Source organism: Meleagris gallopavo, chromosome 6 (assembly GCF_000146605.3).
Source record: "Meleagris gallopavo isolate NT-WF06-2002-E0010 breed Aviagen turkey brand Nicholas breeding stock chromosome 6, Turkey_5.1, whole genome shotgun sequence".
NCBI classification, from domain to species: Eukaryota; Metazoa; Chordata; class Aves; order Galliformes; family Phasianidae; genus Meleagris; species Meleagris gallopavo.
The window spans coordinates 33,567,134-33,594,820 of NC_015016.2; the positions used below are offsets into that span (position 1 = coordinate 33,567,134).

At 37.7% G+C, this 27,687-nt stretch overlaps 1 protein-coding gene and 1 long non-coding RNA gene across 2 annotated transcripts in view; both read right to left on the minus strand.

Moving 5' to 3' along the window:
- Window positions 1–6,759: 6,759 nt before the first annotated feature.
- Window positions 6,760–20,763, minus strand: LOC109368247. The gene is made up of 2 exons (XR_002116095.1): window positions 20,558–20,763; window positions 6,760–6,872 (listed from the first exon to the last, which is right to left on the minus strand). It is a non-coding gene; the product is annotated as an uncharacterized LOC109368247 (long non-coding RNA).
- A 3,767-nt stretch (window positions 20,764–24,530) lies between these two features.
- Window positions 24,531–27,687, minus strand: part of RFTN1 (raftlin, lipid raft linker 1) — a 21,443-nt gene continuing 18,286 nt past the window's right edge. The window contains exon 5 of the mRNA XM_031554048.1: window positions 24,531–24,622. Within this exon, the coding sequence (XP_031409908.1) occupies window positions 24,531–24,622 (92 nt within the window). The remainder of the gene's footprint in view (window positions 24,623–27,687) is intronic.

The window sequence follows — 27,687 nt, forward strand, 5'->3', positions numbered from 1 at the left end:
GTGTGCATACCATCTCAGGAGATGACAACTCCTGAAACCATACTATATCAGCTTCTGTGGCCTTGTGTGCAGTGATTCCTCTCAAATTATTGTCTTATTTTAGCATCTGCTCCTTCACTGAACTGGCAAAGGAAGAACATTGTTGGACACAGGCTACAAAGGTTCAGTGACTACAGTACCTGCCTAAAAGCCACTGAAACATACTCACTGTCCCTTTTTTACCCTAGAACTCCAGAAGGAAATCATGAATTTATTCACAGTATTTAAAATGTGGGAACATAAAGAACTCTGAGATCCCTAAAAACTGTGAGATAAGAACAGTGGTATCCCAAAAACCTGGGACAAGCTGCTACAGAACAGCCATCTAAGTTCATTCAGCCCAAATGCTTGATATACACTACAAAAAAAGTGTCCGTAAAAACAGTGTCTCAAAATCTTAATCTAGACAACTGCCATTTTCCAAACACAGTTTCAAAATGGAGACCAAGACTTGCATCTGAATCTTCCAAGAGAAACTCAATAACCAGTGGTTGAACATAAGCAAGGGAAAAACAAAGATCTACAGAGATGGATGGCTGGGTTTGCATCTATCAATCATTTTAGCATTTGGATGAATGCTTGTAGAACACCAGAAGACATTCCTTTCACTTAATTGTAACCAATTTGCAGCAATGCTGGTTTAGGGTATCTCTTCTCTCAGCAAAAAACAATCAAAGGGTTCAGGACTTTAAACATTCAGGTTTTAAATATGAAGAATTCACTCTGAAACTTAAGGACTTCACATTTAATGTGCAGGGAACGCTTTCTTTTATCTTTATATAAACCAAAGAGTGTTTCTTTTAAACCACATAGTTTCATCAAACCATCTGTTACTTGTAGCCAAAATTACAATTTGAACAATTCGCCCATATTTTATTTTAGCACAGTATAAAATATTATCATGTTTATTATTTTAAAGTTATTTTCCCACCAGACAGAAGTGGGATCGTTAAAAACATTAATACATACATACTTTACAACATCTATTTCTGTCTTGGTCAAGGGGACAGCTCTAAAATCTGCTGGGGACAAGGGATTACAAAAGCACAACCACGCTCCTGGGAGAGTCCTGAAAATAGTTTTGCAATGTTCATGGAAGATACATATCAACAACACTCTTGCATGGCTTTGTCAAAAGAACAGAAGTTGAAAGAAGCTTAACCAGGAACAGATGTTTCCCTTCACACCAGGCTGTTTAAAATACAGAATGTGCTATTTTTTACCATTTCTTTTTATATATACACTTACAAAATGTTAACAAAATGCACTTTAATAAATATTATCACAGCAGATCACAAATAACTGAACCACCAATGTTAGCTGCTTCGTAGCTGTATTTAAGATCCAAATACTTAAAAATTAAATAGGGGCTCTGTTTGTACTGAAAAAAAACAAAAAATGAAGAAAGTGCACCAAGATGTTTTTCATTACACAGTGCCAAAGAAATAATTGCTGTATTGTTTTTTTTTTTTGAGAATGAAGGTTTTGGGGTGGGATTTTTTGGTTTGTTTTAAGGATGGAACTGATTTAAAAAAAGAGATTGAGATCAAATGTAGATAAGTAATCCTAGGTAATAAACAGCACTCCAGAGGAGCTATTCTCTAGCCATAGAAGTATATTTGAACTGCTTGTTCATCTGAAGAACTACCCTATGAGCAATATTAAAGATTCAATATTTTTCCCTTTCTATCTTCTACTGCCACCTATTCTGACTGTATCTCCTGCAGGAAATTTTGGAACAGGTCAGCTAATATATATTTACAGTAACGAGTAATGCTGAGGAATACAACAGCCATCTAACAAACCCTGGACTTAACAAAGCAATTGCAGACTTCAGAGAAAAGATCCTTGTAAGACAGCAACACAGACAAGAAGTCTGCTAACAGCCCAGTGCTCCTCAGAACACACAAGCTTTGTTCCTTCTCAGAATGCAGAGATTAAGAGATGAAGAATCAGAAATAGAGATAAAAACGTGAGAAACACACGAAACCAGTATTCTTCTTCATAATTATAAAGATAAGCCCAAAAAATTCTAAGATTTGTAATTTTTGTATTCTCATTTTGCTTGCCATACTGTTACAAGCACACAAACACCTGTAAATATATAAATATGTAATATTCTGGACAATTTTGTTCTGTGACACTTCTCATTTTCCATACCTCAATCTAGCTAGATGCTCAAGATATTTTTAAAACTCCAAGTTAAGAGTTCAAAATCATTTACCACCACTTGCACACACTGTATGGATACGTGCCTTGTTTTGACTATGTATGACAAATGTTCATTCTGATGTGAGTAAACACAGGAAATAAGTGGACAGTAAAATCTGGGCTAAATCACTCCCATGACTGGGAACATCTACTGAAAAGATTTTAAAAGCTCTTGAGAATTCACAGGCATCTTGGTATTGTATTATAGCTGAAACAGCTGTCTTTTAAATAACTCAACACTGTTATTATCTAGCAACTTAAAAGATGCTGAAGAACAAACCTCTCTTTGACCAGCAATACATATATGTGTGTATATATATATATATAAAAGTACAGTTATTTGTGTGTTTATAACAGTATTGCAAGAAAAATGAGAGTACAAAAGTCTGCAATTTCCTATGAAAATATGTAAAGTGAAAGATCCTTCCAATGCAGTCCAACCTTCTACTCACCATTAATTAGAGGCAACCTGCTTTTGTACAAGGACTGGTGATGACTGTTTCAGATGTCGAATTTCAGAAAAATTAAATGGGTGGCAGTTTCTTTGCAACGCATTTTGTTGGCGTATTTCTTCCTGAAGTCCCACTTAACAACTGAAGTACCATCAGATTCCTTGGCCCAGCTATTACTGGAAAATACATGTCTCTAGAAAATACATGTCAACAAACTTACTGGAAAAGCCATTACAGCTGCAGGGCTCCCAATAATTTCTAGGGTACTTTGGAGTACGGAAGATGCTCTGACAACCACTTAGGAAAGTGGTGTAGTGGCAGCTCCATGCTACTAAATGAGACTGAATGCAGTGAACAGCAGTGATCAGATCTGACAAATACAGTCCGATACAATACACTCAGAAGATTAGCACTACATGGGAGTTTCAATGACCCAAAGCTAAATTGTTTTACTACTATGTAGACACACAAAACCAATTACTCATCTGTGTGGCCTTAGGTTTGTTGGAAGAAATAGGCCTTGTTTCTAAGTTGTGTCAAGTAAGGACAGATCAGCACAGAAAGGGGTTGTTCTCTAGTCAAAAACACATAGGGAAGATGCCTGCATTTGGATTTCAATTGAGATACAGCATTCTTAAACCATGCTTCTCCATGCTCATCATACTTCCCTAAGAAAGGATACTGAGTCTACAGGGAAAAGGAATATGAACTCTCCAATGAGGTCAAACTGAAATAGTTAAACAAACAGCATTTCCTTTTCACAGGACGTAATTAACCAGGCAGCCGAGGATACAAAGATGTGCTTTCGAAAATTTTAGAAGCCAAAATTAGGAAGAAATAGTAGAGAAGCTCTTCCATTTCCTAACCTTTCATCAACACTGCAAGGATGTGGCAGTAGGAGCAAAGTCCTGTGTGTCACAGTTCTTCTAGCTCAAGATTGATGTGAAAAACAAAGGTCATGAGAAACGCATTTGGCATTCATTTTTGTGACAACATACACAAAATAACTCTTTCCTTGGGATGTCAACCCAGCTTCTTTCTCCTTTACAGCTTCTTTCTCCTTTACATCTCAGCAGATACAGGAGAAACATCATCAGATTTTAAAAAATTGTAACAGAATACACAGAAATAGAGAGCAACTAAGAAGGTAATTAAAGGCTACTTCTATTTTACATGAGACAACAGTCAAAGTACTACAAAATATGGTATCTTAGTACCATTTCTGACTTGCAGCAGCTTCTGAATGATCTGAGCCATAGAGACCTGAAGTTCAGAAGTTTAGCTTTTCTCATTAAAAAGCAGATGAGCATATCTTTAATCTCTCGTTTTCCTGAGAGCAAAAGATAAGAGAGCTGATATCAACGTAGCAGTAATATACAGCAGTTCAGTTATTTCTTCCATTGTCCAGAATTACATGACAAACACACCATGAGAGTTTTTGAGCTCTTTAGGATACGGTGAGCTGCATGTCACTTCCTAACCTAGATCCACATTGATAAGAAGGAATAAATAAGACGTGGCGTTAGAAACATGTTTTTAAGATACAGGAAGAGTGTATCCCATGCTAATTTATGTCCTCACTACTTAACTGTGTTCTCTCTTTCATGGCTCTTAGCGCAGTCAGAAGCCATAGCACTGGCAGAAATTTATAGAAGGGAGTGGAGAATTTGGAGACAGAGTGCAGAAAGTTCTCAGCAGCAGCACACAGACTTGACTGGAGAGCCTTCTTTGGCATTTCTGAAATGTCTTATAATCAGCATAGTACCAAGGCACATAGTTTCAATGAGCTAAAAGCATTCTATAGCTTAAGTAACTTCATTGTTTCTTCTTTCTTATAGTAACTTTATTATTCTTCTACATTTATAAGAGTTACAGAAGAAAAAAAGAAGTTATTACCTATGCTGTATTCCATTGCAAAATTTTGTGTTTGCTAGGAACAAACAGGTATTATTCAATACAGCATTTCCAATGCAACAGAAGATGAATTGAGAGAAGAAGTTATTAAAATTATCCATATTACCATGTAAATGATACATGCTCAGTAGTGCATAATAAAATTATTTTTCTCAAAGTAATTTTTTCTAGTAAATTCATAGTTGGAGAAATTTTTGAAGATATGGGTATTATTGGTATCGTCTTAAAATACAGTAATTTGCAATGCTGTACATGATTGCAAACCTGTGCTAAAAGCTCTTCTTACAAAAAGCTCTGTGATCAAGGTTTGACTACTCAATTATAACACGCTATTAACTTCAACTCTATTCCACTCATTCCAGTTTGAGAAGAATTATAGAATTATATAGCTGTTCTTTTTTTAAAGCAAGCAATTGCTCTAATAGCTTTTTGTTCCCACTTTTTTTGAAGAACTTCCTTTATTTTTCACTTATTTTGTTTGTAAGCATCTGTTTTATTTGCCCTTAAGAGCAAGGGATGTTTTTGTTGCTCAGACAAATTAGTTAATAAGACAATTAATTCCTACTCCCAAACAAGTCCTGTTTCCTGAGTTATATTTACAAAAAAGTGTTGAGGCCTTCATAATGTGTTTCATCAGATATAGACACGGACACAGCACACATCTGACAGCAACAACTTCAAAGAGCTTCAAATTCCTCTACATCAAATAACATCTGAGGATGAGCGACATACTCAGTCTACAGAGAAACAGTAAGTATACATTTCAGATATTAAAATTTAAATGATTATACCTCAAAAAGGCATCTTTATAATCCCATAATCAAATGGCTTCTACCAACAGAAACATTTCCCCGTCTACAAGAGCATTTTAAAGACTCAGAACTGAATATTTATGGAAATAAGCCGACTCCTGGGTTGTCATCTTGTTTTGACGTTAGCCAAGCTCTTTCTGAAGACTCAAATGCAAAGATTTTTCAGTTGGAACGACATAAAATTTTGCTACCAGCTGCGACAGATACTTGGACTTAAAGAACTGAAGAGTAAAATCAAACATTTTGAAACCAATACATAAGAATTACACCAGTTTTACCTAACCGTAGATGCAATAATGTAATAAACTCTGCAAATAAGATTTGAAATCAAACTTTTGAAAAGCAGAAAACGCTCAGAAAACCTCAGTTTGCTCTGACATCAAAATCTGTAAGTATGATGATGATCAGATAGTCATACAAGCATTATTTTAAAATCAGTTTTTACTATTCACAGTAAAAAGGAGAGACTGAACATGACTGTAGTCTGTCAAGCTGAGTCCCTTTCTGAACTCACACAGCCTGTGCTGAAGTCTATTTTATAAAATCTTCACTATTATCACTGCAAAATGGATTAAAGCTAAGAGGGAATACGCCTACTCACTCTATTCTTACACCAGGTGGCTATGTCAACATAGTATTTACTGCTAGTTTTTATAACATGTAATAGGACACAACAGATGCTGCAAAATCTGAACCACGCACAGCAAATCTGTCTTCATGAAAATGGACAAAGCCTGCTAATTTCCAGTCTAGTAGAATATTCAATCATCAGAAGTAATTTTAAAAGAAGGAAACAAATTAGGAATTTAAGGGTTATTTTCAATTTTTCAGTATATGGAAGTTTATTGAAAGCAGTACAATTGAGAGTGACAAAGGGCTTTAGTTTACAAGTACCATCTCTAGCTGCAAACATTATGATACTAAAAAAGCCTTAAGTAATCTAGGGGATTCTAGGAGTTAATAGGACTTCTAGCTATAGTACTACCAAATATTTTGACACTAAAATGCAAATGATGATACTCTTTCAATTTAAAATGTTTATGTCATCACAGGACTGTTTTCTACAATGTAACTTAGTTGGTATCATCTGTGACAGGTCACATTTCTGTGATACTACAAATCATTTTTTCGTAATAGCGTGATCAATAATACATTTCTTAAGTATAACTGCCCTTCAGGTACTTAAAATTACAAAACACCACCAAATTCCGTTGAAGTGCTTCAACTGCACAAAAGTAAGTACACTCCTATTGTCAGACTGACACAACAAGTAGTAGTAACTATAGCACAAGGCATATTGTGTTTCGGTTTTTAAGTTTTTTTTTTTTACTTCACTTTCTTAATAAAATCAGGTATCTCCTTCTTGTCTGAAAGTTGGTTTACAGAGGAGCAGCACTCTACCTCCAAAATATATCCTTCGCTATGGATGCCACCTTTTGGAGACCTAAGGAGACAAGCAGAAAAGCAGAATTAATTTCTCTCGTTAACGCTGGATACTTAGACACCTTCTTTATAAATATTTCTCCCAAAGAGCTAACACAAAACATCAGTTTCAGCACATTCACTCCACAGCATTCAGCACAGTGCTGACACCTTGCAGCTACAGCATCTTGCTGCTTTCTAGGGGAGAAGGTCACCAGTGACTGAGGACTATGGAATGCCTTGTGGACTTCCAAATTTCTTAACTTATCCAGGAAAAACTTTGTCAGTTTGGCATTTAAAGCCAACAGCAAGAGGATGCATAGGCGGTGCAGCTCTCAGAACTTCAGAAAGCAAGTTCCAGGACTAGGGACTAACTGACTCAATGGGACTATCAGGGCAGCCTGAAAAATCAATGGCACCTGCATGGAAAGTGAGTCGTTTATTCCATTTTAAGTGAGAAGAACAGCAAAGAAATCTAAAAGGTGTAGAATGTGTTCTACAAACAGTAATTAAAAGACTCTCTTCTCTACTTATGATCACTCTAACTCAGCATTTAAAAACTGGGGATAATCAAAGCAGTCTACCCTTCAGTCTTACCTAATCCTTTGTAGATGAGAAATGTAAACCTATATCTTAAATTCCTTCTCTTTCAGAAGAGGTTAACCCTAAAACAGTTCAAACCACATAGCATCTGATACATATACTGCTGAAAAATGAGTGCTGTGGAAACATGATATAGGTTGGAAGTCATCCTGAATGATACTGAGAAACAGTCAGTAGGCTTGCACTGCACAGCAGCATTACCAAAGGTCATTTTCATCTGTGGACTCCCATACAAGGAATTGATATGTCTGATCAATATAGAAATCTAGAGAATCAGTCGTTGCATCTGCTCTTCAAGAAAACACACAGAGGAAGGGTATAAAAATGAAAGTCAGCCTGTAATTCTTGGGATTAGTAACAAAGTAGTTATCTTAACATCCCACATTGAGTATCAACAGATGCAATCTAAAGCAAAACCCTAACTCTGGTCAGCAGCCACTTGGTGTAGCCGGCCCAGAGGAGACAGGAAGAGAGGTTCAGAAGCCTGATTTTGACTGCTGAGGAAGCAGCACAACATCAAAACAAGGGCGTCACAGGCCTGCCGTGCTTACGAAAGTATTTCTGTGTAAAAGCCTTGTTCTGAGGACTGAGACCATGTGACATGTCAAACACACACTCCTGCTCTGAATGGTCCCAGGGGCTTTCCCCGAGATGCAAAGTTACTGAGAGCACTGAGACGTGTGGGCTGCTGACTGTAACTTTGTGTTTCCTAGGCAATGCTGCAGAAAATTCCTACAGCATCACAAGACACTGTATTTTTGATTTGATCCTCCCAACTTCGACTGTATATACTCACCTCACTTCTCCTATCTCACCAATACATGCACCATACAGTACTATTTCGTAGATGTGAACTGTCTTGGAACACTAAAGCCCTTTCACTACTTGTTCTTGCTCTGCTTTTAAGGTTCTTCTTGTAACTTGTGGTCCTGTTCGTTACTCACTCACGTATAACACCTACTGCAAACTACTGCAGGGAAGCTTGTTTAGCAGGGGCTCCCCTTCCAACCCCCTACAGTTCTGTGATTCTGTGTAAACACTGCTATACATGGAAATTCTTTAAACACCTTTATAGGTTTTACAGAAATATTTACTGGGGAACCCAAAGGATCCCACTACTACCCCTCTCTAACAGGCATAAAGAAATTCATTCAAGCAGAAAGATCATTTTGATATAGAGAAAAAAGATCATTTTGTGAGGGACAGCACCTAAGCTACAGCAACTGTGTCTAATCTAGATAAAGTCCTAGATAAACTAATCCAGTCTGTGCAGATTTTCTTTCACAGGTTAATGGCTTTTCAGTAACACAAAATTTTAAGAAAGCCTCCCTGCTAGACTACATAGTGGTATACTTCTTTTTTTTTCCCAAAAATCTCAATATGACTAATTGGAAATGTATCCCTGATATTATCTAATCATCACTTCCAGACAGAAATCAAGTTTTCAGCCGGAAGTGTGTACAAGCTAAGGCTCTCTAATGTTCAAGCATTAATGAGCTACCAAAATGCAACTTGATATCACAATGCAAAGTACATACTACATCAAATGGAGCAAATGCAGTTTACCAGTGTTTCAGTTTTTGTATTTTTACAAACTGGAAGTGGGTTACTAGGAATGGTTAGCAAGGAACCAAGCCCTTTCCGTACAAGCAATCTCATTTTTCTCAGTCTATCACCAGACCTTTACAAATGTGAGGACCAAATGTCAGCTGGGGGAAACCCACCTCACTGACCAGCCCCACTCCAGCTCGGTGAGAAAGCGATATCGTTAGCTCAGAGACTCTGAAACAACACAGCTCAAGTTCAAAGTTAACATTGTTCAAGTTAAATCCTGAATCTATGTGCCACGCTACTAATGCTTATTTAAAGTGAGGCCCAGGAACAGGAAAGAATGAAACAGATCCAAAGGCACAGTCTTTCCCATTTCCACTCTGCCAAAATCTTCACCAAGCAACAGTTCGCAGTGTTGCAAACACTGATTGCAACAAACAAAGGCTTACTATTCTAATCATTACGAAAGTACCAGAAGCATTGCATTTTCATGTTTAAATCCACTGCCTATCTATAAAAATAAACTCTTCTCAACTTCTAATGATGAGGTTTATACGTGTGTAAGGTTGAGGAAAGTTCATCCTTGAACCACTCTATCTTAATTCCTCTCTTTCACCTCAGCAACTTCCTGGCCTCATTTCACACAGTTTTTGGAGGAGGTACTTGCAAAACTACTTGAGATGCAGATGATATCCATAAAAACATGGTGATTCTTACCATAATAGCTTAAAATGACCTGTTTGTTTTTCCCCCTTTAACAAGCACTTACTGTGAAACGCACTTGCTGCTTGTAAATATTTAAGAGAACAAAAAGACAATGAATTCCTCCTCTAAGACTCTGAGGGCTACCTCTGCTCTAGAGCTGCTGAAAATAACTGCATGAAATACCACTGCAGTCTGCTAGGAACATTATTTTACAGAACACGTAGCAGATCCCGCTAAAGGCCATAAAGTCTTTAGTTAGCCTCACAGACATACTGCATATTACCAAAAATTATTTTTCCATGCATTCAAGTAAAATACATTCATATATACTAAAGGAAGGTCTTTGTCCATACTGGTAGCTTTTAGCTTTTTAGGAAAAAAAGTAAAAGCCTTTTACTCAGTCAAAAACAAACAAACAAAACTAGAGCTACAGCTTTTTATTCAAAGATAATAAATGGCACTGGATTTCACAGACTGCAAAAATAATCTTCTGAGCAAAGCTAGGTGGACAAGAACATATTTCCAGCCTCTATATAATAAACAGTGCTTTTCATACATGAGTCACAAAGTATTTCATCAATATCATAAAAGTCTCCCATTATGCTCTCTGAATATTGTTAGCATAGCCAGACGTAAGTAGCCAAATACAGGTATGAGTAAATTCAATGCTGATCAGAAGTTATATTTTCTCTTTCCTTTTTTAATTTAATGAGACTACTTTTCAGATCACTTTCCTTACAGACTATGAAGTAGGATCCCCAAAGTAAAAATCTCCAAAATAAGCCAAATTGTTTGTCACAAAAGAGGGGCAGCCAGCAGGCAGAGGGGTGTGATCGTCCCCCTTTACTCTGCCCTCATGAGGCTGCATTTAGAGTGCCACATCCAGGCCTGGAGCCCTCAGAACAAGAAGGATGTGGAGCTGTTGGAGCAGGTCCAGAGGAGGATATCAGATATCAAAGATATTAAAGATATCCAAGATATCAGAGGGCTTCATATCCAAGATATGAAGAAAGGCTCTGGGAAAGCTCACTGTAGCCTTCCAGGACTTAAAGGGAGCTTATAAGCAGGAGGGGAATTAATTTTTTACATGATGTGCTAGTGATGGAAAAAGGGGTAACGGCTTTAAACTAAAAGAAGAGAGGAAATTTAGGTTAAGTGTTAGGAAGATATTCTTTAGTCAAAGCGTGGTGAGGCACAGGCACAGCTGCCCAGAGAAGCTGTGGATGCCCCATCCCTAGAGGCACACAAGGCCAGGCTGGATGGGGCCCTGGGCAGCCTGAGCTGGTGGGTAGCAGCCCTGCCCATGGCAGGGGGTTTGAACTGGGTGGGCTTTAAGGTCACTTCCAAGCTAAGCCATTCTATGATTCTATGATTCAAAATAGGAATATCTATCAAGATCACAGAAGTCAGAAGATAAATCAAAAGTGAAGTTCAGATCTCCTGACTTCATTCTCAACCCTGCACTCATATCCCCTTCTTCTGAAGGAGGAATGGTATCAGTCACCTGAAAATTAACCCAGTCGTCCATAACCTGGAATCTCCTCTTAATTTTGTAGCACAAGAACTTAATAGGAGGTTGTTTAATCAATGGATATACAGATGGTTGTTTAATCAATGGATATACAGATGGTATAGATATATATATCCAGGAGCTTGGCTAATAGAATCTATATTGGAGAAATAAGGAGAAAATCACTCACCCTGTCCTGGGCTCGCAAGGTAAACTCCTGATGGAGCAGAACTCCAGAGAGAGATCCTTCCCCACCTGGCAGTCGGCTCTTAAATGGGTCTAGGAGAGGTGCAGCCAGGCTCCACCCCTTCCTGCAGCACAGGTGAATTGCCTTCACCTGTGCTCCCATGGCTGACTCATTGCTCGCCTCAGGTGATCAACCAAAGGTTCAGGCCGTGATTCAGCACCCCCATACAGAGGTCAATAAATAAAATATTTTTAAATGAAAGTAATCATTTTACATAAAGTTCATTTCCACCTTCTCATCATAAAATATTTCTCAACAAAAAGAGAAATGCTGAAACTAGTTTAGTTTAAAAAAAAAAGTATAAGCTTCAGCAATTTGAAAGATTACTTTTCTTCTTTATTTATCCTTAGCAATGTCTTTCTCCTCTTTCTTTCCTTCCTTCTAGGATGGAAAACTGAATCTTCCCACTATTCACTATCTCCAAACGAACATTCAAGTTTTATTACCTTTGCTCTTCTAATAAAATATATTTGTGCCAATTAAAAGCCTCTCAGCCCAGAAAAAGGCACACTGTGATACAGTGATGCTGTACCTTGGAAGCTAGGACTAACAGGAAAAGCTGATACACAATGACCAGGGCTTGTTGTACTCGTAATGTATTTTGTGAAACTTGCAAGGGAAGAGAAGCGGCAGTGTGAAGGACGTGGTTCCTCTGCATGCAGAAGGGAACTGTCCTGTCCACAACAGGAGAGGGAAACTACAAATTAGTAATCATGGGGACAGATGGGACTTTCCACTGCATTTTATACACCTTGGGCTTTTATTTGTTTTTCTTCCTTTGTTATGTATCTAATGCTTTATCTTTATTGATTTTCCAGGTTAAGGATTTTCTGTCCTTGTGGGTGTACTCAGTGACTACCAAAAATCTTAACCAGAGGGTGGCAAATAGCTGAGAGGAATTACAGTCTACCTGGCACTATTCAGAGGGACAGTGCTTGCCGGCATGTTGAGGTTGGGGGTAGAGGGGCACCCTGAAGTGTCACTGTTAAGGAACAAAATGAGGATCATAGACTTAAAAGAGTTGGGTACTGAATCCTGAACAGGACCTCTACTGCCAGTAAAGAAAATACATAAAATATATAAGATTTTCACTTATAGTTGGAAGCTCACTGGCCAAAAAATATTTTATGATGGTTGTTTCAGTAGGCTGTCATTTCTATACATCTGTTTGCAGTTAAGCGCCACTTCATGGTAGATAAACCATTACCAGCTGTAGAGTACCAGTAACTTACACATTAACTATTAAAGCTGACAATTTAGTGTCTGTTACATATTGGATTTCCAGCCCTTTTCAGACACAATAAGAAAGTAAGAGATAGAACACCACTATGTCCTAATCTTCGTGAAGTTCTTCATATGTATGAATTCAAAAACATGAAAACACACTTGAAGCTGCACCGATACTCTAAAATGACTGTTTCATTAACATGAGAAAAGTGAGCAATGTTTCAAGATTTTCCACTACACAGAAATAATTCCACACCAAAACAGCTTACATTTCAAAATGTAACTGCACATTTATAGGAATTTGATCCACATTATGAGAAAATAGAAACACATTTAGAGGATCAACATTAGTGGCTGATATGGGTCTTATCAAGGAACATTTGGACACTGTTGAGGGATATGGTTTAGTGAGAACTATTGGTGATAGGTGGATGGTTGGACTGGATGATCTTGTAGGTCATTTCCAACCTTAGTGATTCTGTGATTCTATGTAATTCCAGGTTACAGAACTGCCAAAAATTTAATTATCTGAAAGCCAAAAAAGTCAACACTTAAAAATTCACAAAATTTATGTTGCCCATCTAAAAAAAACAATTTTTATTTTTACAAAAAATATTGTAGGTATATTATATCATAACTCCAAACAGGAGTTAAAACTTCTGTTTTAACTTTATCAAGTAAGTATTTTCTTACTTACATAAGAAATCTTATAACTGGAATATGTATTATTTGATAGTAATTTTTTAAAAATTTTAATAGAAGCATATAGAGTTTCTGGAGAAAAGTTCAGGCATGCATGGATACAGTCTTTCTTAGCATGTTCTCAACACTTAACAAGTGTTTCTAATTTTGAGAACGCTTTTGAAAGAACATTTATTTTGGGTCAATGTTAGGAGTTGTTGTAAGGAAATTTCTTTGAACTTGAAACAAATAACACGCTTTAAAAACTCAAGCCATTGTCCCTTGAGCTAAAGGAAGATATCTGTTGACTCTTGGGTAAGAAATAAATATTGTTCTTCCAGCAAGCTGAAATCAGCCTGCTGAGAGCAACAACACACACTGCATTAGCACACAAAATGTGTTTGATCCTAATGTTCTTGAAAGTAAGGTCAGAAATTTGCCACAATTAGACCTCAATCCTACCTACAAATCAAATAAATATACATACATACACACACAGATGCACTTACATTTAAACTAATAGCTTACTGTACCAGAGTGAAGTATGTACATTTGCCAGCTCTAGAAAGCACAAGAGTACTGGAGAAGATGACTGTTATTCTTCTTCAGGCTGTATTCTTTTGAAACACCTTAGAATGGAGATTGTGTATTTCTGCAGAGAGTTTGTAGCCCATGAAGAAGATGGAGTTAACAGGCAAGGGTTTAGCAAGGGCAAAACAATAATGACCAACCTGACTTGTTTTGATAACAAAATGACTGGTCATTTACAGCAGACTGAGAAAGATGTTTGGTGCTCACTCTCATAATATTCACAGAATCACAGCATGGTTTTGGTTGGTACTGACCTTAAAGCCTATGTGATTCTAACTTCCCCTGCCATAGGCAGGGCTGCCATCCACCAGATCAGCTGCCCAAGGTCCCATCCAACTTGGCCTTCAAAGCCTCTGGGGATTATGCACCCACAGCTTCTCCAGGCAGCCTGTGCCAGTGCCTCACCACCCTCTGAGTAAAGGACTTCTGCCTAATATATAATAGAAACCTGTTTTTTTTTTTAGTTTAAAGCTGTTCCCCCTTTTCCAGTCACTACACTCGCTGACAGAGCTGCTCTCCAGCTTTCCTGCAGGCCCACTACTTGGAAGACTGCAATGAGGTCTCCCCTGAACCTGCCCTTCTCCAGTCTAAACAAGCCCAGTTCCTTCAGCCTTTCTTTGCAGAAGAGGTGCTCCAGCCTCCGATAGTATTTGTGGCTTCCTCTGGAACCACTCCATCAGCTCTGTGTCCTTGTGTTGGGGACCCTAGAGCTGAAGGCAGAACCCCAGGTAGATTCTCGTAAGAGCATTCTTGTATTTAAGTTAGGATATTACAGTCTGGAAAAACAGATGTGGACAAACCAATTGGTTAATGGTGATGCCCTGTACGCCATTAACAGGTGGAGTACCACAAGGGTCTGCTCCTGGGGACCTGGCGTGTTTAACAACTTTATCAGTGACAGAGGAGGGGACGAAGAATGCTATGACACACCTGCAGACAACAAAGAAATGGAGATGCAGCAGGCAGGGCACACTGTGCACTCCAAGAAAGGCTCCAGATCATCATGCATGTTTGCTGCTGAGTGATGTGCGCCACTGAGTATCAAACACGGCATGAAAATTTTCCACATGGAAAATGAGAAAACATCCAAGGCAGTACAAAGATGGACTTGCCAAGAAGATGCAACAGTGATGGCTCAAGGCCCAACCAAAGAAATTCTGCACAAAGTCAGAGCAAAAACTCTCCGTTTCGAGTAATGAAAATGCACGAAGACATAAAAAAGCATTTTCAGCCTAGAAGGTGTTTCTGAAACATCTAAGAATCACAAATTTAATAAATTGCCTGGATATTTTCCAAAACATTTTTCTTGCCTCTGGAAAGCAAACATGCAAACCCAAATGCCAGAGGACCAACCCATGCTTTGTGAAGCATCATGCTTTGTGAAGCATCATGCTGCAAGAGGCTGCTGCTTCTTCCTAACGTGATTATGTATTCTCTCACTTCATCAGTTCTTCAGTACAACAGTTTTCCTGCCTTCACAGAAACAGAAGCTCTTCACTACAACTGCAAGGGGAGTTCAGTACTACCGGAAAAAGACAGAGAAAAAGCTGATCTTTTGGGTGTGAAAAATCAGGGTTTCCCCTTGCTCAGCTGCCCAAAACATTCAGTCAACATAATTAAGCAAACACCAAGTGTACAGTGACTGCTGGAAATGCAAACACAGCACTGAAGAAACACCACAATTACCACCATTTTGTTTCATTCATTTGCATGTTAAAGCCATTTCAATACTCTGTATTTACATTTAAATAATTTTACCTTAATATTACTTGTCGTTTGCAGAACCCAGATTTTAAGCGACGCAAAGGACACAAAAATTTAGCAACATCTTAGAAGGTAGCATCAACAGAAATCACTTGCAATTAAATTGTGTAGCAGAAGAAAAACCCTGAAAAAGTCCTGCTTTACTATTAAACTTTTGAACTCAAGTCTGTGAAATTCCTTTGCTGATAAATACAATTATTTTTGGCCCAGTGATAAAAGTTTGCATTTCATCAGGATTAATGAACATGGAGAAATTATAAAAATAGAAACAGAATCATCTCATCAAGTGTATTACTGGAGCACCTGACACCTCATTATTTTACAGTAAAGGAGAACAGCTGCAAAGTTGTTAGAGGTAAACATAGAAGTCAACTGTAAAAGAATTATTCTTATATTATTTAGTCTAATTCTGCATTGCAACATTTCCTTGATCACTGCTTTAGTCATTGGAGGGAAGATGTATAAAAGAATATGTGTTAAGAGATACATGAACCATGGAAAGGAGGACTTCTCTGGAATCCACATTTTTTCCCGCTTCACTCTACTGCTGTAAAATAAAGCATCTGCAAACACACAAGAATTACTCTAAGTAGACAGCTGGTGAGTCTGGAACACCAGTAGTTCTTAGCAGAAGATAATGTTGTGCGTAGTACTTATGAAGAGAAGTGCAAACATTTTAATTAACATTGAATTTTTAAACTTCACAACATCAGACAGAGGTGTCACTAAAGGGAAGGGAGTAATTAAAGCAGCTTTGTGCTATGGCTTTCTTGTAGTTTTGTTTAAAGGCTGATTCAGGGATTTCTTTCAAGAAACAGGCACACTGTCAGTAATATTGATGTGCACAAGACATTTAAACTCAAGATTCCAGTGTTTAAAACTAGTGGCTTTGGGAAATAAAATGGAAAAAGGAGAAATGTTATCTCACACCTGAAGAACTGATGATCTTTCTGTTCCTGTTCTGTTCCTTCATGACACATAAATGACATGCATGCTGTTCACCTCATTTTTGTCAGACATGACCTTACAAATGAGCTGACCTTCCTCATTCCCTTCGCCAAGAGAAACATGCTATCACAGCTTCTCATTTTTCAGAATACTACCATATATCCTTTTTCCTGAAATGCCTGTCTTCAAGTGAAAATCAGTGTGAATCAACTTTTCTCAAGTGTGAATCAATGTGAATCAGCAATGGGCTACAATTCATATCTGAAGCCTTCCTTGCATTTATTTAAAAAAAAAAAAACAAGGTAAAAATGAGGGCTTGAAGATTCCTCTTTGCATATTTTCTTATCAAACAACAACTCTGAGAAAACCAAGTGTGTCAGAAATTAGTACAGAAAGTAAAACAGTCAATTGCTTTTTATTTTTAATAATCCACTGAAATTGAGAGAAAGAGGAAGAAAGTAATCACATTCAAATATTCCATTAATCTAAACTCTTTGACTTCTAAACTATCATTGACCAACTGACCTATGTGCATAATGCAATTAGATGCTATAGAAATAAATAAAATAGATTTAAATCTATTATATTAAATAAATATGAGAGCTATGGCATACAAGAGCTATGGCAGAGTCCTTCAGCTACTCAGCAAACTATCTTTGAACTCAGTACCTCTAAGGAATCAAATACTTCTACATATACTTGATCTATTTAATTGAACATGACACTTTTTGCATTCTAGATAGTTTTGCTGTCTTGAAAAAAAATATCTATCCTTCTGTTTTTTGTTGTTTTTTTTTTAACATTTCCAGGGGACAAACCATGCTTTTCAACATTTGTGTCTTCCATAGATGTCCAGAACGTATTTCCATACGTGTCCTCGAGTGAGAATGACTCTTATTTCCGTATTTACCATTAATGAATAGATAGCTAAAACAATGTAGTGACAAAGATACTAGTACAGATTGAACATGAAACTACTCCAGTGGCTTTCAAACAAAGCAGCAAATGTACAACCACATTGCAAATCTACACCGAGTGTTTTAAAATTCCAGGACAATGGCAAAATAGGAGGATCAATACTATTAGATACTTTTTTTCAGCGAATTTCAATGCATAGCACGTCTAAGCACTCCTTTCTACATTTTATTCTCTAACAAATAAAGGCACTGCAAATCTCACAATAGTAGCAGCTTGTAGATCCTGATGCACATCATCTGCTGCAGCCAATATAGCCTCTTCTTACCTTAGGAGAGGAGATGCTACATAAAGCAACTCAAAATGTGAGGTGACAGTATTCATTTTAAACCATAAAACGGGCACAGAAAGTCGTAACACTGATTAAAGCAGACAGACTAGTTCAACTATTCAGTTCTACCTCTGTATACACAGAACTGATATTACTGAATCAAAAGACACTAATGTAACAATTCCATTTATGTTCCATTCAGGCAACAATAACAGCTAGGTGAAAAAAAACACACCCGGTGCCTGCTGGACAACCTACAAGATAAGCATATGGTGTTGGAACCATCTGTGAAGAAATACCTGTAATAAGACAGAAGCTACAGGCCAGAAGTTTTGCAGATGGCTGGGGAATCCTGAGGGTGGCCCCACACCCCAGCAAAGATCTTGTTCTGACTCCTTGGCTCCCTGTGCATGCCCGACACCACACCAGACAGAACAGCAAGAGACCACTTTTAACTTGACATGCGAGTGCTGAGTCTATGACTGTAGCTGGACTACTTACACTTCGAAATCTCACAAAATAATTTAATCTCATCAACAAATATCATAAGCAGACCTTTGCAACTACCCAAGAGTTTAGCTGTTTTATACAGAGATAGCCTACAGATGCCTGAGACCTGACAGTCTTTGGGGCAAAAGTATCATTTATTTTTTACCAGCAATGTAACGAGAAATATCTTTTGTAAAATTTTTCCTACTGCCATACATTTTCCACACTCACACAGTTCTTGCTGGAATAGGATAAACTCATGGTTCCAATACAATACATCTCTATACAGTTCATGGTCATGTGAAATGCACAGAATATCCTTCTCTCTTCATTGTGCATGACAATTCAAAGATTCCTTGCATTCACACACTACGAAAGCAGTCTCTCCCATACCCTTAGCCAAACTCAGGAGTATTTACCAAATAATATCAGTAATACCAAACTGATGTCACTTCCCTTTCTGATACTTCTCTGTTTTTTCCCACTGTACCAACTCTCTTCCGCTTTTCTCAGGCAGCCAGAAATGACAGATAAGAGAATGCAAAGAAATGAAGTGTGAACGTAAGAGGAAATCTAATTGGTTCAAGACTCTCTACTGTCTTTAATTTTGTACAGTCATTTACAGCTGTCTAAAGAGTGTGAAACACTGGCACCCAAGCAAGTGAATAGGCAATTAAGATTTTGTACTCCTCCACATTCATTCTGTGCAGATGTAAACTACTGGATATGGTATAACAGCAAGATGCTGAGCTCCCTAGCTTTAAGGTAATACATTCTTACATTCTGACTGCCAAGGACAACGCTGCTTTTCCCTGACATATCTCAGTCCTGAAAGAGCTGAGTCCTATGACCCCATTGCAAAGTCAGGCATGCAGATACTTTCATTATCTGCATCAGGGAAGGACAGGGAAAGCGAGGCCTAATGAACAGGTAAGCCAATCTCAATATTACTCAAGAAGTCCACTGCTCAGCCAAACATTTTATGTTTTGACCATACAACTGGAAACCCTTTAAGCAACAGGATCAGGAAGGCAACTCAAAGTTCTGCATTAATAAAACTAAAAGCAAGTTGTGGCAATTAAAAGTTAGTTTAGAAGCTAACGTTGCCTGAGATACCTAATGCCTGCAAATTTGGTAATGAAACACAGAACTTCTTACTTCACAGACTGAAGTTTGACCCTCTTCATACTTCCTACCAACTGATCGCCAGGCTGTAGTGAACTGAATGGTGGTTTTGCTTTAAAGAGGGGCCTAAATATTTTCATTCATACAGCAGCAGAAAGACTGAGACTGGAATCAGCAAGTGGACACTGAGTTATCCCCCATATTTCAATAAAGGTCAACGGAAAAGGGGGGGAATGAAGAATGCAATTAATGTGCGAAAACAACATATCTGCAATAACACAGCTGTTACGAATGCTCAAATAATATTAAACTGCATTTGAAATAGTGAAGTAAAAATCCTAAATCTGTGTTTAAAATATTCACATTTTAATTTGCTTTTGGACTAGTTAGCAGTACATTCTATTGATGTTTTTAAGAATCAGATTAAAACATAAAAGAACAGAATTCCTGTTTGTTTATTCTTCCTCAAACCATGATTATGTAGAGCATTAATGCATCTTAGGACTTTGAACAAAGCAAGAAAGTATCTTTTTATTCAAGCAGCTTGCATCGATTCAAAAATTAAAAGAATTTGTATTGTTTAGAGGAAAGAAAAGCCCAAAGTCTACTGATAAAAGTATGCAGTAGTACTGTGGCTCTCAAATTAATTGCATTAACTGTAACCCTCTAAACACAAAATACGTCTTTTATGAGCAAATATTTCTTCTGTCTTAATAATTAAAATAAAGGGTACCAACTAGACCATCCTCACAAATTGTCAGGCAGAGGGTTTGTTTGTTTGCCTTTCATGACAACACATCCCAAAACATAGAGCATATTTCAACTTCAAGCTGGAGATGAACTGTAAACACGAAGAACATGTTAAGCCTATTCAAGTCCACACAATAAATAAATAAATAAATAAATAAATAAATAAATCAAGTTTTGCACAGTAAACTGCTATAATTTCCTGATGTAGGTCAAAACTCAGCAGGAAATCACATTGTCTATTTTTATCTCAGTTCACTGGAAGTGCTTTACCTTTCTGTTTTCTTGATAAGCACAGCCCTGAAGATTTGTTCCTGGGGAGTTTTCTCTTTTTCATCAGTTGGCTGCACGAAGGGGTGGACAGCAGCCAAGACGAAGCCCTGCTGGTATAATTCTTGCAGCTGAGCTGGAAGATCACGCAAAGAGGAGAGCCTGATTGCAGATGATCCTGGTAGCTCAGCTGGAAACAAAAAGAAATTGGTCAATAATCTTACACCAGACTATCATGTTTTTTTAAAATCCAGGCTCTTCAGAGTTAAGCAAGCTTCACAATGATTTACAATATTAACACAGAACCTTTTTCTGAAGCCCATTTTGTATTTCACATTTTAAGCAGACTGTTCTGGTGAAGAACTTATATCGCTTAAGAGATTGGTGTGATTAAAAAACCAAATTCCCTACATAGTCTGGGAGGGAAAGGGGATAGTCAATGAGGGCTGTACATGTCAAATTCAAGAGCAACAAACTAAAGTAGACATCTACACAAAAGTCGTATTAACTTGTACATCACTGACAAAACACTGCTGAGGCCAAAGATCTACCAATATGTCCAAAGAGTATTTTGTAGGTATACTGATAAAGATACTAAGAGCAATTAATACCCTTAGTGATAAGAAATCTTTCCAGAACAGACAGTAAACCCAGAATCTCAGGGTTTAAATCACTATATATTAGAGATAATAATGAGTCCTATGCATGAAAATAATCCATGCCCAATGTCTTTAATGTGGAGTGTTATGCCTTCCTACGAAGCAACAGATGATGCTGACTGCTGTCAGAGATTCAATGTATAAACAGGCAGCCAGTAGAGCAATTCCCTGCATCTCCTTGGAGTCTTGTAGGTTTCCAGAGAAGATCTCATAAATCACTTAAATCAGCTTTTCACTATCTTTTTCTCTAAATTAGTAAAACTTCATATACTTTGAAATCTTTTCTGAAAAGATATCTTTCCTCCCTGGCCTTTGCCTTTTCATTTTCATCTCTGTTGGGAGCTACTTATCATTTCATTCCTAACTATCCTGGAGCACAGTGTATGATGAGGTGCTGAACAGCTTCCCCTCCCACTGAAACCAGCAAAAAAGGGATGTCACAGGAAGCACAACAGAGGTTCCCAGCACCTGGCAAGCTTGGGCCTTCCTTTAAAAAGTTCACCAGAGAATGGTTTGCATGAAAGACATCAGTGATGTAAAATAAGGTTTCACTGTTCCGCTTTTTTCATCACATTCTGTAGCTACCCGTTATGAATAATGAAAGAGGTTATAAAAGACTAATAAATATTCAAAACTTATAATACAGGGAAATAATTCAAAGTATAACAGAATGGCTGTGCTTTGTATGCCTTTTCTTCATATAAGACCATGTTCCTAAGGAGGATAACGGAACGCTTTGACCATAGACTGTAAGATGCAGAACTTTAATTTTTGCAAAACAAGAAATTCAAGCAATGTGTATGCTGACAGACAATACAGTTCTACCTTCTATAACAGCATAAAAATCACATGAGAAACATAAAAAGGGATACCCCATAAGAGATAATTCAACTGACTGCTACTTACCAGACCCTAGTGAGATCAATACAGGGAAAGAAACCCAGATGCCAGAAATACTTTTTCCCTCTTGTGACATAGAGACTCCAAAAATTTCCAAATATGTTGCAAATAATTTAATTAATTAAAAGAACACGAAGGCCAGTACAGTTCTCAAAATGAGAATTTTCCTTGGATACAAGTAAATGCTTAAACACTAATCAGTAGTGTTCATTCTGGTAACGGTACTCCAATTTTTAACAATCATCTATGACAACTCATGTTTACCTCGGACATAAACCCAGTGTCTCGACTCTTCTGAGTATGCCTTGTCAAAACTCACAGAAAGTCCACTCATTAGCATAGGAGTGTGACTACTTATCCCTAAAAGCTAACTTGAAGGAAAGTGTGAAAATACGTGTAATTGGGAGCCTTGGAACATTTGATGATTAAAAAAAGAAAGTAATAGAAAACAGCTGTAAGAGATCATCCAGCTTGCCCATTTTATTACCTAGAGTCAGGACTGGTCCTGGTTTAGCTATTTCTCACAGACTGTCTCCTCTGTTTTTAAAATCCCTTAAAAATGGAGCTCTATTCCACAAGCCCCATACGCAATCTTTCAGTACTTCACTACCCTTAATGTTCAATAGGTTTTCTGAGCATTTGGTCTATGTTTCCTGCTCTGAAGTTCAGAGTTGCTATTTCCTCAGTAGAACATCACTTCTTCTATCAATATTTTACAATCTCTGTACTGGATATTACACCTTAATCTTGTCTTCTTTAGGGTGCATAGACCCAGACCTTTCAGTGCTTTCTACTCCCTTATATTTTCTAAATAATTTTCACAGTTCTTCTGATTATCTTCAACTACACTTTTCTTCAAATACCCGAAGCATGACAGTGATCCAGCACAAGCCTCATCACTGTTTTGGAGATTGGAAGAGGTTCAAATTTATTATTCAAAGCATGCCAACTTACACCACATGAGAAAAAAATATGAGATGCCTTTCTCAACAGCTAACAGTGGCCAAATATCTCTGTTCTTAGTGAATTTTAGGTATTTTTTCCTTTCAGCTCTCAACAGCCATTCTCAGTTGCGACCCTCACAGTACACGTCTAAGTTGGGCTAACAATTATACAGTTCTCTTTAGAAGTTGTTTGAAAAAGGACATCACACATTCCTAGAGAGCCAGATTTATCCTCCAACCGTGTTCAAACTTGAATGGTAAGATTTCAGTGATTTCTTCAGCTAATTCTTCTAAGGTTCAACCTACTTGAAAACATCTTATTTATAAAAGCAGTCATTGATCTAGTCTTTCCTTACTTTAGCTTAAATATAGAATACCAATACTTTCATAAAGTCTTTTGAAACTTCACATAAAACCTATCCAACTTTTTGGCTTAGTTATTAAAAAGAATTCTAATCATGTCCCTGTCAAAAGATAAAGGAAAATCAAAGTTGTGCAGAATAGGGAATTGAGTAAGGTAGCAGAGCAAATAAATGACCGAATAAAAACTTCCAGTTTTTATTTTATATATTTATTATTTTATATAATTCCAGTACTTATAATAGATATGAAAAGCCTCTACTTTGCCAAAAGGTAAAGCTGAACTCTTTTGGCAGCATCCACGTAGGTCTTGAAACAAAATGAACTCTACGTTTTACATTTTGTTCCACATTTCCTTATTTCATAGAATCATAGAAAGGTTTGGATTGGAAGGGACCTCTATCATCATCTAATTCCAAACCCCCTGCTATAGGTAGCAACACCTTCCTCTAGACCAGGTTGCTCAAAGCCCCATTCAGCCTGGCCTTGAAGGCCTTCAGGATGGGACCATTCACAGTCTCTCTGGGCAACCTGTTCCAGTGTCTCACTACCCTCACAGTAAAGAATTTCTTCCTGATATTTAGTCTAAATCTACCCTCCTCCTGTCACTACATGCCCATATAAACAGTCCATCCCCAGCTTTCCTTTAGGCCGCCTCCAGCTATTGGAAGGCTGCTACGAAGTCTCCTAGGAGCCTTCTTTTCTCCAGGCTCAAGTGTTGCAGCTCTCATAGCCTGTCCTTATAAGGGAGGTGCTCCAGACCTCTGATCATCCTTGTAGATGATCACTTACTGTTGCACTTCACAAACTGACCTCAAAGACTCTACTGTTTATTCTGTCTGAATCTAAAAGTATGTGTAAGAAGCATTTAAACGACAGACGCTGTGTTGGTGGTTTGTTTTTGTTTTTTGTTTTTTTTTTGTTTTTGTTGTTGTTGTTGTTAAAGTTCAAAGAGGAAATAGAAGTACTGGCTGCTTTTGGAACCAATTATCAGACAGATTAATTTTATTTCCTGATCAGTAACTGAAAACACTTCTGGCAATGCTCAGATACAGACAGAAAACTACGGCTTTTTTCAATAAGAAAAGCAAATCTGCATTATACGGTTCACATCTATATGGTCCAAATGACTTTTCCAGGCCTGAGGACCCGCACATTTTTTGCCAGTAATGGGGAAAATTTGCCCACACACTCACTATCCTCATCTTCCAGAGAAAACAGAAAAATCAATAAAAAGGTAGATTTGACATAAAAGTCTACAGGTTTAATCATGTATATATGTGGTGTGTTGTCTCTGCAGTTCCAAAAGGCAGAGAAAGACAGTGCAGTCTGACACACAGATCATGAGGGACAAAAGTAGACTGAGAAATATGGCTGGGGAGACGTGCACGGAGGACAGCTGGTTCCTCCTCCTCTCTCCCTCAAGCTCTACTTGCACTGCATTACTGCGGCAACTATAAGAAACTCTCCTAAATTATCTGTGGGAATGGGTGAGCAGCAGGAAGCACCAGTGTCGCCTCCACGAGTTCCAAGAAATCATCATGGACTGCTGCAAGAGAGATCAGACACCTACACCAGTGCCCAATTAATCCTGCAGACAAAGAGGCCTTCGCTGTCAGGAGATGCCACGCAGTTCCTCAGCCACCTTCTCTTGAAACATGCTCCCAATTCATGGTACTACGACGAAAGACTTGGGTTATTTTGTGTTATTTTCTGTTTGGGACCTTTGGCAAAGGTACCACAGAGTAGCATTTATCCCAGAAATGATCACTTTGTTTTTTGCAGAAAGTTGCTGTGGCAACACACAAAGCTCCTCAGTATGCGGCCAACTGGACTACTGAAGGATCACTCATTCTGAAAGACAGAGTTAAGAAACACTGCTGTTCCCTTTAATCAAACTAAAGCATAACTCCTAAAATCTCTGACAACTGTGTGATAGTCCATCCTACAGAAAGTAGTTGCATCCTCATCAAATATTAAGAGAAAAAAACAGCTGCAACAAGCAGGCTAAATTTTCTCTATTAAACAACTTCTCTATTAAAATCATTTGGGAGATGCTATAAATCCAACATCCTCAAATAAAAAAGATATTTATGAAATGTTACAAAATAAAGCATGGTTTCATCTATTACCTCATGCTTAATACAAAAAATCAACTTTATTACTTATTTATTACTAGCTACAGTTCATCTTTTTGAAATACATATTCTGAGCAGAATTAGATTATTTTAGGCTGTTGTATTTGATAACCAGCAAATTTTGCTTCCTGCTACGTACCTTAACGCCAAAGCTAAAACAAATTCTATTACTTTTTGATTTCTTTATACCTGTTTAGTAAATAGTCAAACCATAGCTATGCTATCTTAAGTGCCAAATGGCACTTTGGCATGAAGTACCAAGCTCTGGCACAAAATGCCAAAATTAGATTTACTTAATTTCTCTTTACTGAAATGGTCGAATACAGGTCTGAGTTTCTTAGTGCTTAACCTTAATATTCTAATGCACCCAAATCTTCCTCTTGCACTGCCTTGAAGAACTCAATAGGGGCCAGGCACTAGCGTCAATGGTTCTAACCAGATGAGCACGTAAGACGAAGACACATGCAGAATTGCACTTGTATGGTAATAGAGCCATTACCCAACAACATCCACTGATTTCCTGCAGGGTTTATAATAGATCTGGCTATTTACCTTCTGCCTTTAGTGACCGCCTCATAGAAAACAGCATTAGCTTGCTCTGTTGTGCTTCATGAATCACACCGAGGTGGCTGTAATTGCATGTCTGCTGGCAGGAAACTAAATAGCAACAACGAATGGAGACAATAACACGGGAAGGGAGCATATCACTGACTGTGTGTGCGAGTGAATGCATAAATCTGGTTTAAGTCCACAAAATTTCCTGCATTTCATTCTTGCTGGAAGGTACAAGCATAGAGATAGAAAGCCCATGCTCATGACACTTAGGATGCACAAACAAGCGAGTGCTGCTCTGAGCTTCTCAGGGAGAGGTGGGTGGGTGAGAGTACACACTTGAAGGAGGGGGTACTGTAAAACCTTTTGGGAAGGGCTGGCTTTTGTCTAACAGACTTGAAACGACCCTCACTGTAGTATAAGAAAATTTCTAAAGCACTTTTCAGTGACATATTTAGCAGTTGGTTTGAAAGAGCAGAAGGAATCCAAACTACCACCATTTCCACTATTAAAGCATGGTAAGGCCAATCTGTTACTTTGGAAAGCAGAAAGCAAACTGTTACTTGAATATTATCAAAATACTTACTGCCTGGTCCTGGGAGAACAGGGCTATTTTCATTCCATTTCCATTTGTTTGAAGTGTCAACTTCAAACAAAAAAATACAAAGATATCTAATTCCATGTTAAAAACACTAAGGAGCTTTCTTTGACACTGCACAAATTGCATGGGACACAATGCAGTTGTGTTACTCTCATTTAACCCAAACAATTCTTTCCTCCTGGAATCCACAAGTAGTTTCTTAAGAACAACAAAGATGTACCAAAGAGTCAAAGAACTCCCAATGAAAGTAAAAGCAAAACCACTAATAATAAAACTCAAATAACACAGAGCGGTAAGCAGATTTCTAGTGAGTTTTGCAAAGAGTTCCAAATAATTATTTCTAGGCTAAAGCTTACCAGACTAAAACCTTGAAGCAGTACAACTGACATAGAAGGGAATATATGATGCTTCTTATAGTGTTACACAGCTTTGATTAACTGAAACACGCTCATGCTAGAATTTAATGAGTTAAAAGCTCCGCCTTATGTAGTGAAAATACTACACGCTGTATTACCATCTTTTTTCTTTTCTAATAGAGCTCCCGTGTGGAGTACAGAGACTCCTAAACTTTGAAGAAGCATGAAACAGTCTCAGTGTATTCTCATTCAGGCTGTCATGAGATGTAAGGCACTGGCTGTTAATATTTCAGATTGCTCTTTGGTTATGCTAAATGACATTCTTTCAATTTTCAAGGCAAATACAATAAATGTCCCCATCAAAGAAAGTAACAATGAATATGCCAGAGAAATCAGGAATTGAAATGAAGGAGGACCGTTCAATAAGCTCCTGCTGTTTACTTTTAGTGAAAATGTAATAATGGAACTTAAAAATATTCAAAAGCACATGCACTGTATCTCAAGAAGGTAGAGAGGAGAAAAAGGAGAAAGACTGAAACTGTGTATACACCTTATGAAGGTATGTATATAAATACCTTTATGTAGGCATGTAAGTGCATGGATACATACATATGTATGTGACT